General features: G+C 61.6%; 2 protein-coding genes across 6 annotated transcripts in view; one reads left to right on the top strand and one right to left on the bottom strand.

Moving 5' to 3' along the window:
* Nucleotides 1–3,842, top strand: part of Xab2 (XPA binding protein 2) — a 9,617-nt gene extending 5,775 nt beyond the window's left edge. Inside the window, exons 9-19 of the mRNA XM_015503708.2 lie at nt 42–161; nt 297–428; nt 514–645; nt 719–832; nt 2,085–2,247; nt 2,327–2,517; nt 2,694–2,816; nt 2,932–3,103; nt 3,309–3,438; nt 3,542–3,651; nt 3,736–3,842. Coding sequence (XP_015359194.1) covers nt 42–161; nt 297–428; nt 514–645; nt 719–832; nt 2,085–2,247; nt 2,327–2,517; nt 2,694–2,816; nt 2,932–3,103; nt 3,309–3,438; nt 3,542–3,651; nt 3,736–3,797 — 1,449 coding nt within the window. The 3' untranslated portion in view covers nt 3,798–3,842. The remainder of the gene's footprint in view (nt 1–41; nt 162–296; nt 429–513; nt 646–718; nt 833–2,084; nt 2,248–2,326; nt 2,518–2,693; nt 2,817–2,931; nt 3,104–3,308; nt 3,439–3,541; nt 3,652–3,735) is intronic.
* A 1,032-nt stretch (nt 3,843–4,874) lies between these two features.
* Camsap3 (calmodulin regulated spectrin associated protein family member 3) lies at nt 4,875–14,832 on the bottom strand. Of its 5 annotated transcripts, none has more exons than XM_048813029.1 (18): nt 13,955–14,832; nt 13,293–13,415; nt 13,118–13,213; nt 12,911–12,943; nt 11,949–11,996; nt 11,553–11,691; nt 10,839–10,978; nt 10,671–10,764; nt 10,546–10,600; nt 10,276–10,349; nt 9,888–9,957; nt 8,301–9,741; nt 7,032–7,171; nt 6,629–6,936; nt 6,154–6,253; nt 5,763–5,875; nt 5,565–5,683; nt 4,875–5,480 (listed from the first exon to the last, which is right to left on the bottom strand). In XM_048813029.1, exons 1-18 carry the CDS (start codon nt 14,231–14,233, stop codon nt 5,175–5,177), a joined length of 3,678 nt encoding a protein of 1,225 aa, XP_048668986.1. In that variant the 5' UTR covers nt 14,234–14,832; the 3' UTR covers nt 4,875–5,174. The 5 variants fall into 5 exon arrangements, with proteins under 5 accessions (XP_048668986.1, XP_048668970.1, XP_048668983.1 ...); XM_048813013.1 differs by having other exon boundaries at nt 8,301–9,792; nt 13,955–14,830; XM_048813026.1 differs by lacking the exon at nt 11,949–11,996 and having other exon boundaries at nt 8,301–9,792; nt 13,955–14,830.
* Between the last annotated feature and the right edge of the window lie 71 nt (nt 14,833–14,903).

Here is a 14,903-nt window from a genome sequence, read left to right as displayed (position 1 = left end):
CAGGGCCCGCCCCAGCAGCCTGGTTGACTCTCTTGCCCCAGATCATCAACACCTATACGGAAGCCGTGCAGACGGTGGACCCCTTCAAGGCTACAGGCAAGCCCCACACTCTGTGGGTCGCGTTTGCCAAGTTTTATGAGGACAACGGGCAGCTGGACGACGTAAGTGCCGTACTGGTGTGCACGTGTGAGCGGGTGTGAGCACAGTCTCATCTGTGGGTGCACTTGCACGTGCATTCTCATGGTGGGGTGGTGAGATTGAAGGGTCCCAGCCTGTCCTCTGCCTGTCTCTGACAGGCCCGCATCATCCTGGAGAAGGCCACCAAGGTGAACTTCAAGCAGGTGGATGACCTGGCAAGTGTGTGGTGCCAGTGCGGGGAACTGGAGCTCCGGCACGAGAACTATGATGAAGCCCTGCGGCTGCTGCGGGTGAGGAGAGGCACAGGTCACCGGTGGGTGCAGTGGGCAGGACAACCCCTGAGTGCCCCTCCCACTGCTGCCATCTCCCTTGCAGAAGGCGACAGCGCTGCCCGCACGCAGGGCTGAGTACTTTGATGGCTCAGAGCCCGTGCAGAACCGCGTGTACAAGTCCCTGAAGGTGTGGTCGATGCTGGCTGACCTGGAGGAGAGCCTGGGCACTTTCCAGGTCAGCTGCCGTGGGGAGAGCGGTGGGGACTGCCCAGCCTGGAGCATGCCCCAACCCCTGCCTCTCCCCACAGTCCACTAAGGCTGTGTATGACCGTATCCTGGACCTGCGCATAGCCACGCCCCAGATCGTCATCAACTACGCCATGTTCCTGGAGGAACACAAGTACTTTGAGGAGAGCTTCAAGGTGAGGGCACACGGACATGGAGGTCCCAGACTGGCTGCTCCTAGTGTGGGGGGCATGGTGTGTGTGCTCAGCTGTCACTGTGGTGACCGAGTGTCCCAGAGTAGGGGACTTAGAACAGGAGCTTTACTCTCAAGATGTAGGAGGCTGGAGGTGCGGCAGGGTTGGTGCCTCTGAGGCCTCTCACCTCAGCTTAGAGATGCCGTCTCTCCCTGTGCCTCATGTGTCAGCCCTCTGTGTGCATTTGTGTACTGTTCACTTGTGGTTTTGGTACTGGGGATTGAGCCCAGGGACAATTTACTACTGAGGTACCCACCGAGCCCTTTTTTAATTTTCTTTGTTTTTTTGAGACAGGATCTTACTAAGTTGCTGAGACTGGCCTCAAACTTGTGGTCCTTCTGCCTCAGCCTCCTGAGTAACTGGCAATACAGATGTGCACCACTACACCCAGCCTCATCTTTTACAAGAACACTAGTCCACAGTAGATCAGGGCCACTCTAACAGCTCATTTGAACTTAGTGCCTTCATCTCCAAACAGGCTTGTGTTCTGAGGTTCTGGGTGTTAGAACGTCAGCATGGTTATGTGGGAGGCCACAGTTCAGCGTCTAACAGGCAGTCCTGCCTCCAAGTACATGGGGCAGGATGTTGCTAGCAGTATGTGGCTGTCCTTCCATTACTCAGGGGACAGGTTATAGGTGGGGGGTTCTTACGTGTCCATGTGTGTGAGGCCCCACTCCACCGCCAGAGTGGTTGGGAAGCCCATAAGCAGACAAACAGATGGGGAGGGCACCCTGGGCACCAATGTCTGCAGAGGTCAGGAACCACCTCTACCTCACCTATAATGTCACCTAAGAAGTGACAGACACCGTATTGAGTGAGACCTGTCACTTTTTTTTTTTTTTTTTTTTAATATTTATTTTCAGTTTTCAGTGGACACAACATCTTTATTTTATTTTTTATGTGGTGCTGAGGATCGAACCCAGCGCCCCACGCATGCCAGGCGAGCACACTACTGCTTGAGTCAGCTACTGCTTGAGCCACATCCCCAGCCCCGAGACCTGTCACTTCTATCCTTAGATCCCTGCAGTGTGTTGAGGGAGAGAGGGCAGGTGTGTATGTAGGCAAGCTGTGAAGTGGACGGGAGGGGCCTGTTTGCTGAGCCTGAGGGAGACTTGGCAGCCTCCTCCCAGGACCACCTGAGGGTGACAGGGTGGTCAACCCCCTGCACACTCCTACACTTGCTCCCCTGGAACAGGCCTACGAGCGTGGCATCTCCTTGTTCAAGTGGCCCAATGTGTCTGACATCTGGAGCACCTACCTGACCAAATTCATCGCCCGCTACGGAGGCCGCAAGCTGGAGAGGGCACGGGACCTCTTTGAGCAGGCGCTGGATGGCTGCCCACCTAAATACGCTAAGAGTGAGGAGGCTGTGGACTCCCTGGTGCCTGGGGAGGGTGTGGCGGGCTGGGCTACTGACCCTCTCCTCCCATCATGCAGCCCTGTACCTACTGTATGCGCAGCTGGAAGAAGAATGGGGCCTGGCCCGGCATGCCATGGCTGTGTATGATCGTGCCACCAGGGCTGTGGAACCCGCCCAGCAGTATGACATGTTCAACATCTACATCAAGAGGGCTGCTGAGATCTACGGTGTCACCCATACCCGTGGCATCTACCAGAAGGCCATTGAGGTGCCCGCCAGCAGGGGTCCCTGAGTGGATGAGGGGTGCCTGGTAGGAAGGAGGATCCTGCACGTAGGGGCTGGGAGCCCACGCCTCATTCTGGAATCCCAGGGTTGGTGACAGTGTTGGGATCCCTCCAAGCCCCCTCTGCCTCACGCCTGCCTTCTTGATTTCCCGCCGCCCAGGTGCTGTCAGATGAGCATGCGCGGGAGATGTGCCTGCGGTTTGCAGACATGGAGTGCAAACTCGGCGAGATTGACCGCGCCAGGGCCATCTACAGCTTCTGCTCCCAGATATGTGACCCCCGGGTAGGTCTGGGGCCATCAGGGATGGAGGAACAGGCACTGAGGAGGTGCAGCCCAGCAGCTGGCTCACACATGCACTCCTGTCCCCCCCGCCCAATCCCTCCTCCCACCGCCACAGACCACTGGGGCATTCTGGCAAACATGGAAGGACTTTGAAGTTCGGCACGGCAACGAGGACACCATCAGGGAGATGCTGCGGATCCGGCGCAGTGTGCAGGCCACATATAACACACAGGTCAACTTCATGGCCTCGCAGATGCTCAAGGTGTCGGGCAGTGCGACAGGCACAGGTGAGCAGCTCCATCACTCCCCTGCCATGGCCATGTCTGCACCCTGCTCTCAGAGTACCACCATCCAGCCTTGACCTCGTGGGCCTGGGAGCACTGGGAGCTCAACCTGGCCTTCCTCGCCTCCATTGGGAACTCCTTCGGGACCTTGGGGTGTGTGACATGCCTGAGGGAGAACCACTGAGGGTCTGAACCCCTGTCCCTCCAGTGTCTGACCTGGCCCCTGGGCAGAGCGGCATGGATGACATGAAGCTGCTGGAGCAGCGGGCAGAGCAGCTCGCGGCCGAGGCTGAGCGGGACCAGCCCCCACGGGCCCAGAGCAAGATTCTTTTTGTGAGGTGAGGACCTGGGCAGGACGGGAGCCAGCTGTGCTGGGCGAGGGAAGGCACGGGGGAGGCTGGTGAGAGGCCCCCTGCTGAAGCAGCATGGCCACTCTCCCAGGAGTGACGCGTCTCGAGAGGAGCTGGCAGCGCTGGCTCAGCAAGCCAATCCCGAGGAGATCCAGCTGGGGGAGGACGAGGACGAGGACGAGATGGACTTGGAGCCCAACGGTCAGTGACCACCCAAGTAGTGGGCAGGCCCGGGGCCGGAACCCCTCCAGGGGAGTAACCCCCTCTCTCCCTCCTTTCCCACAGAGGTTCGGCTGGAGCAGCAGAGCGTTCCAGCCGCTGTGTTTGGGAGCCTGAAGGAAGACTGACCCCTCCCGCAAACCCCCCACAATACAGTCTATTTTTATGTCACAGTCTGTGCCTTCTCCTTGCCACTAGGTGTTTCAAGAGTTGCCAGTTCAGGAGCGCCCTGGCCCTGGGCCCTGATTGGCTGGTGAGGGAGGTGGGGCAGCCGGGCCCCAGGCCAGATAGACACCCTGCCCTCACCCTGCAGAGCCAGTTCTGGAGGCTGCATGGCCAGTCCCACTACCACCTGACGCCTCCAGTCAGGGCTTCCCAGATGCCTCCTAGAGCCCAGAGCCTGGGAGCACCTGACCCCCACTTCCCAGGTCTCACCACCCCTGCTACCAGGACTGTCCTGGGGCTCTGCTCCACAGTCCTGAGCTGTGGGGTGTGGGGCAGGGGGCTCTGGCCCAGCTCTGTGGACTTATTAGCAAGCTGCTTCTGTCCCTGGCAAGGAGCCAGGCCATGTCCGGGGTGTGGTCCTTAGTCCTAAGCTCTGGGAAGCCACAAGCAGGCTCTAAGCTATTAAGGGGTTTTAGGCATCAGGGGACATAATCCGATTTCTGCTTTAGCAGGTCACACAAGATGCTGTGTGGGCAGGAGGCAGCTGGGGACGTGAGGAGGTCCAGGCTGTTGGATTGGACTCGGGGTGGTCATGGGGCCAGAGAGCACTTTAGGCGGTGAGCTGCCCAGGACTGGGCAGTGGCAGGGAAGCCAGGCCCTGCTCGACTTGGGTAGCCACATGAGCCTGCACCTGAGACGGCTAGTGCGATGCCAGGAAGGCAACTGGATCCTCAGACGCAGGGCTCAGGAGGGCAGCACAGAGGCCCTGGCCCTCAGGCAGCAGCAGCACAGAGACCAGGCAGGCTGGCTCCAGGGGGAGGCGAGAGGACAGGAGGAGTTGGAAGTTGGCCCTGGACCAAATGCAGGAAAGGCCAATAACAACAGCCACACAGGAGGAAAATGGGGAAGCGGAGGAGGCCCCGGGAGAGGAGCTGGTCATGAGCCTCCTGCACCAAGATGTCAGCTGAAAGGCCACTGAACACCCTAGGTGGAGGGGTGTTGGGGCCATCTAGGGGACAGAAGAGACAAACTAGAATTAGTTCAAGAGAGCAGGAGACCGAGACCCAGCCAACCTCCGGGAGGTGACAAGGCTCAGCTTCTCTTTACATTATTTTATTCAAGAAGGTGGGGAGGACAGACAAGGGGACTGAGCTGAGCCCTGAGTCCCTGAACCTCCCAGCTCAGTCCCCACAGTAGGACCGGACTCAAAAGTTGGGGGTGAGGACTCCAGCCCCACCCAGACAAGGTCGGAGACAGGACCCAGGAATACTGACCAACTGTCCTCCAGGGGGCGGTGGCCAAAGCTCATGGGGCCCAGCCCGTGCACACCCAGGGTGGGGCTATTTGGGGGTGCTGCCGCCCTTCTTGGGAGTGGTGGGCTTCTTGCTCTGCCAGAGATGGCCCTGGATGGTGAAGGCGTCCACGCTCATAGACATGGTCTTGGCGGGAATCTGAGTGAAACGCTTGCGGTCTGAGTTGTACTTGTAGATGCCTTCCACCATGGCGGGGGTGACAGTACGGGGGCCATAGCCCGCCAGCCGAGACAGCTCCTCCGTCTCCCCAGACAACGTGTAGAGCGCCCGGAACTGGCAGCTCGAGTCACGGAAGAGGATCAGGAAGTGGTTGGCCTTGCTCTTCTCAATTTCCTAGTGGGTGGTGAGAGCCGTGAGCCAGCCAGGTGGGACCACTGACCCCTCCCCTGCCTGGCAGCTAGGCAGGTGCAGGCTCACCTCAAGAATGCGGTTCTTCTGAGGCTCGTTCACCTTGCCTGCCAGGCAGCAGTGCGACAGGGCGTTGTGGATGATGAACTTGTTGGACTTGGCGCTGGGCTCCTTGTACAGCCTTGGACCTGGAGGGAGGAGGTCAGCAGGGGCGACCAGGGGCCTGGAGGAGCCTGCTGCTCACACCTTGCCTCGGGCCACGCTCACCTGTGTACTCGGGCACCGACGCCGGGGAGGAGGCATTGCTGCCATTCTCCCAGTCGCGATCTCGGCTTCCGGGCAGGCGGCTGGGGGACATGAGACCAGATGGGGACGGCGCCCTGCAGCAGCAAAGGGGCGGAAGGAGTGAGGTGGTAGCAGAGGCGAGCCTAGCACACCGCAGAGGACACGGACACTGACACGGGCCAGACAGCCCGATCGGTGCTCATCCCTAGGCACCGCAGGCTCCAGGGCCCTCAGCCAGACGCAGGCAGCCCCAGCCTCACTGCGCAAGCGTGCCTCTGTCCCAGGGGGCATCCACACCCAGGCCACGCCCCACTCCAGGCATGGGGGGTGCACAAACCCACAAGCTCTGGGCAGTCACCCCACCAGAGCTCACCGCGACGTGGGCCTCTTCACACCGAGGTGATTGGGGGCCTCATTGGCCACAGTGGACAGGGACAGGGTGGACTGAGAGTAGATCTTGCTGAGCCTCGAGCCTGGGAAGAGACCCCACAGGTCAGCCCCACCTGAAGCCCCCTCATCTACCTGACCCAGCAGCTGCGGGGGTGCAGACAGGCCAGCCCTGCCAAGACCCCTGCCCTCTGCAGCCCCCCAGCTCAGGGCTCCCACACACCCGCAGTGAGGGGGCTTTGTCCAACACCCCCAAGAGGGCCTCACCAGCCACGGAGGGAAGGCCTCGCCCCCCTGTATCCCCCCAAATGCAGGGTCAAACCCCCTTGGGGACCTTACCACCACTCATGCCCACCCCTGCCCAGCACCCCTGCAGACCCCCTCCCCACACATCCATGGGGCCTCCCCCAGAGAGCCCCAGAAAGGGCCCTGGGCAGGCCCCACCCCCACAGTGTCCTCACCCAGCAGGCCGCGGGCTGGGCTTCGTGCCAGGGCCGAGTCATCACAGCAACCAGAGCGTTGCCGGGGGGCCCTCCGCCCGCCCCGACCCGGCCCCCCGGTCCCCGTGGCCCGGGGCCGCAGCACCTTATCAAGGTCATCCATCAGCTTTAGCTGGGCCCGGCGTTCATACTCAAGTCTCGTGAAGTCCCCTCGCCGGGGGCCCACCTCCTCCTCAGCTGGGGCCCGGGCAGCGGGGATCTGGGTGGCCACTGGGGCCACAGGAGCTGTGGGTGCTGCAGGGGCAGGGCCAGGGGCCTCCTGGGCCAGTCTGCAGATGAGGGGAAGACAGCAGTCAAAACGGCATGGGGTCACTGGGGACAGGAAAACCAAAGGCAGGGGTCCCCCAGCTGGGCCCAGCCTCACCTCACAGACTCCTCCCTCCGCTGCTCCTTCTCAGCCTCCTGCCACTGTTTGCGTCTCCGGGCCTCCTCTGCTCGCCGCTGCTGCCGCTCTAGGAGGCTGGCCCGCTTTTGAGCCATCTCATCCTCGGGCTTGTCTTCGTCCTAGGGGAAGACACAGTCCAGCTGGCCAGCCCTCCCCTGCCGTGGCTGGAATCTCGTCTCCCACTGACCCAGCTGGCCAGCCACTCATCCATCTTTTATAAACGCACTAAAAGGATTTAACTGGGCCTACTTTACACTGCCCCATGCTAGGTATGAGAGGGATGGGGAGGACGGTGGCACTGCTCGCGCCGAGTGCTTAACCCAAGGAGCACCGGGCAGGTGAATACCTCGAGGAGGAGGGTATGGGGCCCTGCAAGTCTACACTGCAGAGAGAGGCCTATCCTACCCTGGGAGCACTGAGGAGGCTTCCTGGGAGAAGCACCCCTGGGAATGACAAGGGCTTAACTGGGCAGGGGTGATGGGTGAGAAGAGCCTTTCAGAGAAAGCAAGTGCAAAGGCCCTGAGGCCAGAACAAGCCCAGCAGAGGTGTGAGGATGATGTGGCTGGGATGCACAGCTTGGGGGAATGGTATAGGACACGGTCAGAGGTGAGCAGAGCCCAAAGTCGTGGGGAGGACTTTTATCCTAAGAGCCAAAATTGCTGAATGCTCAGTGGAAAGTGAGTGGGATTGGAAGGAGGTAGCAGAGATGGGTCAGGAGGTGACCGCATTGGCTACCACGATGGTCCAGGAAGCAGGGGCCATGAAGAGGAAGAGCACAGGACAGGATCACAGAGAGGAACTGGTCACTGGGAAGAGGTGCCATGGAAGACCTAGCCCTGTCTGTCCACCTACCCACTCCTGCCCATCTGCCCATCACCCACCCATCCTTCACCTACCCACCAACTACCTGTCCATCTGTCTACCATCTAGTCTCTGTCTCTCCACCCACCCCATTTATGTGTCCATCTGGCCACCCACCCCCATCTGACCACTCATACCTAGCTATCCACCCTTCTATCCACCCACACAACCTATCCATCCATCTACCCAACCATCTACCTACCCGCCCACCCACCACCTCTCCACGCATCTGTCCAACCCATCTATTTACCCATCTTCCCACCCATCCATTAGTAATGCCTGTCTGTCTGTCCAACTATCCACCCACCTCTTCAAGGCCCCACCTACCCCAGATGTCCTCACTTCCTGGCCCAGCCATTCTGTTCCCCTGTCCCCTCTGTGACTCACCTTATAGAAGAAGCCGAGGCCAGCCCGAGGCTCTCCCTCGGAAGATGCTTCTTCCTCTAAGGAATCCTCGGCCCCAGGGGGGCTCCCATCTCCCTCCTCCTCGGCAGCAGGCTCTCCGAGGCTAGCCAGGGGGATCTCGATGAGGCCAGGCCTGGCCGAGGGCTCCTCAGGAGGTGTCCCCTCCGCCAGGAGGATGGAGGAACGCGTCTGTACAGGCACCTGGCTTGGTGAGAACTTGCGCAGATGAGGGAGGCTGTCCACGTCATGGGGTGGGGTGAGCACCCTGGTCAGGGGTGCCAGGCGCAGCTCCGCTGGCCGGGCGTGTTTGGGGCTGCGAGGTGCCGGGCTGGGGCCAGGCCCCGGACTGCGACGAGTAGCGGGAGCACGCCGGGCAGGGCTGGGGGAGGCAGCTTTGGGCCCCGCTGTGGGGCCAGGAATGACCCATGCAGCAGGTGGTGGGGCAGGTCCAGGGGCCTCCTGGGGGGCCAGAAGCCGCTGCTGCTGGTCCGTGAGCCTCTGCATGTCCCGCTGCAGCGAGCTCAACGCAGCACTCAGCTTGCTGACTGCTCGGTTGTAGTCCCCCAGGCCCTCTGGGGGCACTGGGCCCAGCTCTGGGGAGAAGGTCACTGACTTAGGCCGTGAGGATGGCTCACCCTGGCCCTCACCTGCTGGCCGCTCGCCACCAGGGGCCAAGCCTGGCTCGGCCTCAGCCTCGGCCTCAGCCTCAGCCTCGGCCTCGGCCTCCCCTGCGGCCTCCCGCGGCTGCACCTGTAGAAAGGCGCTCTTGCCCAGCCGCTGGCGGTGCTTGGCAAAGATGGCCTCAATGCGCCGCTTTTGGGCCTCTATGGCTCGGCGCTTCTCTTCCAGCCGGGCTCCCAGCTCACTCATCTCTGAGCTCAGGGCCTCAGGTGCTGCTGGAGTGGACGTGGGGGACCCTGCTCCGGCCTCAGCCTCAGCCTTCACCAGCTGCTTCTTGCGTTCAGCAAAACTGGTCATCTTCACCTCAGAGTTGGTGGCTGCTGGGGATGAAGCCACTGCCTTCGGAGACCCCTCGGATGGGGCTGGTAGTTTCGACACCTCCCCTGATGGGCAGGGAGATGGTTTTGAGGGGGCCTCTGGGTGGGACACATAGACGGGCGCTTTGGCAGGCCCATCAGACAGTGGTTTCGAGGCCCCCTCGGGCAGGTAGGAGGGGGCCAGCGGCGGTTTGGAGAGCCCCTCCGGGGAGTGGAGGTAGAAGCTGCCATCGGCGGCCCCGTCCGGGAGCAGCCGGGGCTCGGCACTGTGGATGATCTGCAAGGCCTCCTCGATAGTGGGCAGGTCGCCAGGCTCCGGGGGCGGCTGGGAGGGCGTCCGGGCCGGCAAGGGACGCGGGGGACCGAGACTATCCGAGCTGACGGAGCGGAGTAAGACAGGGTCTCCCATGACGACATCCACGTCGCTGTCCAGGCCAAAGGGGGTGCTGAACGACACAGCCTGGGAGAGGGGACGGCTGGCGGCCAGAGGGAGGGGTCAGCCCCCAGACCAGCCTCCGCCCTGCCCCGCCCAGCCTCCTCCACTGGCGCCAGGCCCTTGAGATGTGCTCACCTGAGCTGACGGTTCCAGGCCTTGCCAAGGGCCTCCATGTGGGACATGGACGGAGAGGACTTCAGGGAGCCTGGGGAGGGGCAAATGATCACTATGGGGTCACTGGGGCCCTGGGTGAGGTCAACATCCTCTGCAAGGTCACCAGATGAGTCACTGATGGGTCATTATGTGTCTAGTCAGATGAGAAGTTTCCAGAAATGGGTACCGGGGGCCCTTTGGTATCATTAAGGGATGCTGAGGAGCCACAGGGGAAGTCCTGGGGGTCACCTTAGGGTGACAGCGAGACCCAGTGCAGGGCCACTGGAGGGGTCATTGAGAAGACATAGGTCAACTGGGGCAGTCTCTGGGGGGTGAGTCCCTCATGGTAGAAGCTGCCCCCATTCCTCACCTGTGGATCCTCGGAGTGGGGACTGGGGACCGCCAGGTGACAGGAGCGGGTGACGGAAGTTGAAGACCGGAGAACTGCCAGGAGACACGCATCAACCTTGGACCCGGCTGCCACCTCACTCCCCCACTGCCACGTCCCCTCCCCACCTTGCACCCCAACTGCCGCCCCGCCCCTGCTCCCCCCCACCCTCTCGCCTCTGGTATTCCCGCCCCCTCCCAAGCCCCTGGGGGGAGGGGGAGAAGCCCACGGATGCACCCCACAGGACCATACCTGCTGCCACTATTGTTCTGAGGTGGGGAGGCCTCAGTGCCCCGGGGGGAGGCAGCTGTGACACAGAAAAGAGGGTCAGGCATGGCTTGGCCCCCAGCCCCACCCAGAGAGCGGCCAAAGCTCACCATGCCCGTCCGGCAAGTCCTTGGCCTGCACAAAGTCAGGCTTCAGCACCTCGAAGCACATGAACATCTCGGCCAGCAGGACCACCAGGTTGACCTGCAGGCGGGAATGGGTCAGCGAACGGACCACACCTCCCTGGACGCCCGCCCAGGCCCCCAAGGCAGCCTTACCTTGAGGGGTGGTGGGACATAAAGCAAGTCCTCAAGGGACAGCGGGCAGCCACGAGGAAGGCGGGAGGCACAGAAATCCTGCACCAGCTGGAGATTGTACAGGCTGTCCGCCACAGACATGGGGTCCTTGAGGCACACCTCTGCAGGGACAGGAGGCCTGGGTCCCCGGCTCTAACAGGAGGAGGAAGGGGGCCCCGGGGAAACCCAGCAGCCCATACCTGAGGACCTACGATGGGCTGGGTCTCGTGCCAGGTGCCCTCTGCAAGGGGCATACCAAGACGGACCATTCCTCCAGCCTTTGACTCTGCCTGCAACACTACACCCCCAAGAGCTCAACTCGGAAACCTTTGTCTGACCACCCCTCACTCCCTGGGGCACCTAATCCCAAAGGTACTTCTAGACGAATTTATTGTCTCTCCCTGTGTCCATGGGCATCTGTGGGGTCAGTGAGAAGTGTGCCTCTATCTATTCTCACAGGATCCCTGGCACACAGTCCTGCCACAGGCAGAATTCTTTGAAGCACAGAGAGGTTTAGAAACTTGTTCAAGGTCACATAGCTAATTAGGGATTAGAGATGCAAACCCAGGTCTGCTGATTTCAGAAGCTGCCCGCATAACCACTGCATCATCCTGGTCTCTCAGACCTGGGGACAGAAGCCTGGGGGCGGAGGCCGAGGACACCAGGCTTCCAGGTGCGGCTGGACCATTCACTCACCCTCAAGTCGTAACAGCTGGGGGCAATAGCAGTGGATTGTGGCGGCCAGGGCCGCCCCGCTGGCCAGGTCCTGGAGGCTCGTCACAGTTGGGAAGCAGGGAGCACGACGGGCCACAGCACGGTCCTTGCGGTATCGGATCTGTGGAGAGGACCCAGGTCAGATCAGAGGTCAGGCTGGCCCCCCAGGTCAGCGGTCATGCAGGCTGGGTGGGGAGGCCTGGGGTTTCCGCCACGAGGGGGCGGGAAGCCGGGGGTCCCAGAGCCAGATGGTGGGGGCCAGCCTGGAGCAGGGGAGGGGCAGCAGCGAGAGGCAGAGGAGGTGTCTGCGAGCAGCCAGGCCAGCAGCAGGGGCTGGGGACAGGGACTCCTGGGACCCAGGAGTGGGGGATACATTACCATGGGGGGTTTGTTCCCCGACTCCTTCAAACAGAAGGCAATTGCGTGCTGGGGGGAGAGGAGCAGCCGTCAGCAGGGCGGGAGGGATGCTGACCTGCGGGCCCCCAAGCCCACCTCCGAGGAGGGGAGTAGTCCTGACCCCTGTCCTGAGCGCTGGCCGTCCAGCTCCCTGACTTGTGTTCTGGCCGGCTTTGGGGACCCCAGCTCCTCCCAGCCATGAGGGACCCCACAGAGCAGCCTCCCATGCAGGGAACCCTCCTCCCATATGAAACCAGGCCCCAGCTTGAGGAGAGGATGCAGAGGAAGCAAGTAGGCAGGAAAGGAACCCCCCAACCCAGACCCCAGGGTGGGGGTAAGGTGTGAGCAAAGGTGGGGAGTCATCCAGTCCAAAACTCCCCCCCACTTTCCCCCTGTCTATCTGCTGCAAAGACAAATTCCATGAAACAGAGAGGTTTAAATGCTTGTGTGAGGTCACACAGCTAATTAGGGAAGAGAGATTCAAATGTCAAGCTTCAAGAAATGGGCCTCCTCTCAAAGCCGGGATTTTTTTCCTTAGGGAAACTAAACCTTCCTTAGTGCCTTGGTTAGGAAGGTTTAAGGCTCTTCCTGTAGGCGGGGAGATCCCCCATGTGTCCTGCCCACTGGGGTCAGGATCCATGCAGCTGATGGATTGGGGTTTCCCCCCACTTCAACTAACAACAGGGGTCCTGCCCTCTTAGTTAGTGGCAGAGGGTTTGCCCTGGGGACAGTTCATCGACTTCCAGTTCCCCAGGTAGGCTGGCCCTCTCGGGTAATAATCAAGACTGTACCCTTCCCTTGGTTCACTGGGGGGTCCTCCCCAGCCCCACCCCCTTTGCTCACAGCTAGTGGAAGAGAAGAGGATGCAGACAAGCAGGCAGAACTGAACACACAGACAGCAACAGCAGGGCAGGCAGACGGGGCGGACAGACAGCCCCACTTACAGGAACCAGCTTCCAATACCAGCGCGTGGGGCACTGAGGGGCAGAGAGGGGTACAGCAGGGGCCGGTGCAGGGGAGAGGGCAGAGAGAGAGAGAAAGAGAGGGAAAGAGAGAGTCACCTCCAGCCACCCCCAACCTGGTCCTGACCACCCAGCCCTCTGGCAGCCAACCATCCATCATTCTTCCGGCATGCACTGCCCTGGCCTCACCGAGGGCTGCACGGGGGCTGCCCCATCTGCAGGGGCAGCAGGAGATGCACGCTGGGCCGCTTCTTGCTCTGTCTTTTCCTGCAGCCTCCTGACAGTCTGGGGGCCAAGGAGAAGTTCAGAGCTCTGCTCGCAGGATGATCCTGGTCCCCCCCCATCCTGGGCCAACCCCACCTACCGTGTCCACCCAGAAAAGGAGCTTGTGCTCCAAGCTGGTCAGAGCCAAAGGACCAGGCAGCGTCTTGGTCCACTCGAAGGAGAAGGCAACCATGAGGGCATCAATAACAGCTAGATGGGCTCCCTGTGGGGGCAAGGGCTAAAGAATGAGACCAGAAGATAGGGTGGGGGCTCCCTTGGCTAGAAGCTAGAGGCGGAAGGGCGGTGAAGTAGGAGGGGATCCCCGGGCTGGGGGCGGGGTTGGTGCGGGTCCTTGCGGGCTGTGGTCCTGGAAGAACCACTCAAAATGGGCCGGGCCTTGACATCCGACACGAGGCCTCAGCAGAGAGTGGGCCATGCAGGGAAGCTTCGAGGGGCATAAGTGTGTCGGGGGGAGGAGCCAGGCCTGGTAGGAGGGGTGAGGGGAGGGGCAAGGCTTGGCAGGAAAAGCCAGTCTGATGGGTGGAGCTTCATGAGGAGGAGCTACCCTGATGGGTGGGGCTTTGTGGGAGGAGCTACCCAGTGGGTGGAGCTTTAAGGGAACAGCTAGGTTTGGTGGGTGGGGCCCGAGGAGAGGGCCAGGCCTCGTGGAAAGGCCTTGGAGGAAGGTGGGCCTCAGGACTGGGGTTCAGGGAAGGAACTCGGCCTGGCGGGAAGGACGCACTGGGCAGGGGCGGAGCCTACCATGAGAATGGGCTGGTGTCTCAGGTCAGCCTCGCGCACAGGGCGCTCGGGCAGTGCTGGCACTGTGCCCCTCCGTGCCAGCAGGGCCAGCAGTGCAGAGGGGCTAGGAGGTGTCTCGAGCTGCGGCAGCGCCTGGCGCCAGGCCCGGCAGTAGAGCTCGGCCGAGAGGAGCAGCCGCGTCACCGGGGGCTTCACGTGCTCCTGCGCGTACTGGTCAGTATAGAAGGGCTCCCACAGCTCCGGGGGCACGTGCTCTGCAGGGGCATGTGGGAGGGGCATGCCCGGAGTCAGGGCCACAGACACCACTCACAATGACAGGGCCCCAACTAAGGGGGCGATCTAGGAACCTAGGGCACCCGGAGGGGAAAGGAGGGAATGCGAGCCGTTTGCCGCAGGAAGGAAAGAGGGTCCTGCGGCAGAGAGGGCTGCGCTGGCACAGGCCAGAGGCTGGGAGAAAGGACAGTGCCTCACTGCGACCGTGGGCTGTGGGACAGCGAGGGGAGGCCACAGGGAAAGACAAGACACTGGCAGCCCAATCGCAGAAACCGACCCGTGCGCACCGGGTGCTGGCTTCACAAAAGCCCTTCTCCACCCTAGGAAGCAGCCAGGGCGCCTTACAGAGCACGCACAGAGAAGGAAAGTAACCCGCCCAGGGCCACACAGCTCTCCAATGCCAGACTGAGAAGCAAACCCACACCCAGCTTGGTGGCTGGGCAGGGTGAGGTGTGAGGTGGGGGCAGGGCATGGAAAGTGGGAGGTGACAGAGGCCAGAGCTTTGAGGGAACTGAACTTGGTAACTAAAAAGAGGCGGAGGGGAAGAGGAGGAGGCATCTAGGGCTCCATGGGGCCTGAGGGAAGAGATAGGGACATTGGGATCATTGGCTGGGTGGGGGGGGGGGGGTAACGGGTCAGGAGGGAGGCAGCAGGTGAGAGGGTAAAAGCAGGAGGG

The sequence above is a fragment of the Marmota marmota genome, unplaced genomic scaffold (genome assembly GCF_001458135.2).
Source record: "Marmota marmota marmota unplaced genomic scaffold, marMar, whole genome shotgun sequence".
NCBI lineage: Eukaryota > Metazoa > Chordata > Mammalia > Rodentia > Sciuridae > Marmota > Marmota marmota.
Note: the sequence above shows the minus strand (reverse complement) of the source record. Positions and strands in the feature narration are given on the sequence as shown.

What these genes read in the sequence shown, in the direction of transcription:
- Camsap3 (XM_048813013.1), bottom strand. Translation starts at nt 14,233, where the DNA reads ATGCCCCTCCCACATGCCCCTGCAGAGCACGTGCCCCCGGAGCTGTGG. An exon ending in GCCTGGAACCGTCAGCTCAG is followed by an intron (nt 9,793 to 9,887) that starts GTGAGCACATCT and finishes TCTGGCCGCCAG; the next exon opens with CCGTCCCCTCTCCCAGGCTG. An exon ending in GTCGGTGCCCGAGTACACAG is followed by an intron (nt 5,684 to 5,762) that starts GTGAGCGTGGCC and finishes TCCTCCCTCCAG; the next exon opens with GTCCAAGGCTGTACAAGGAG.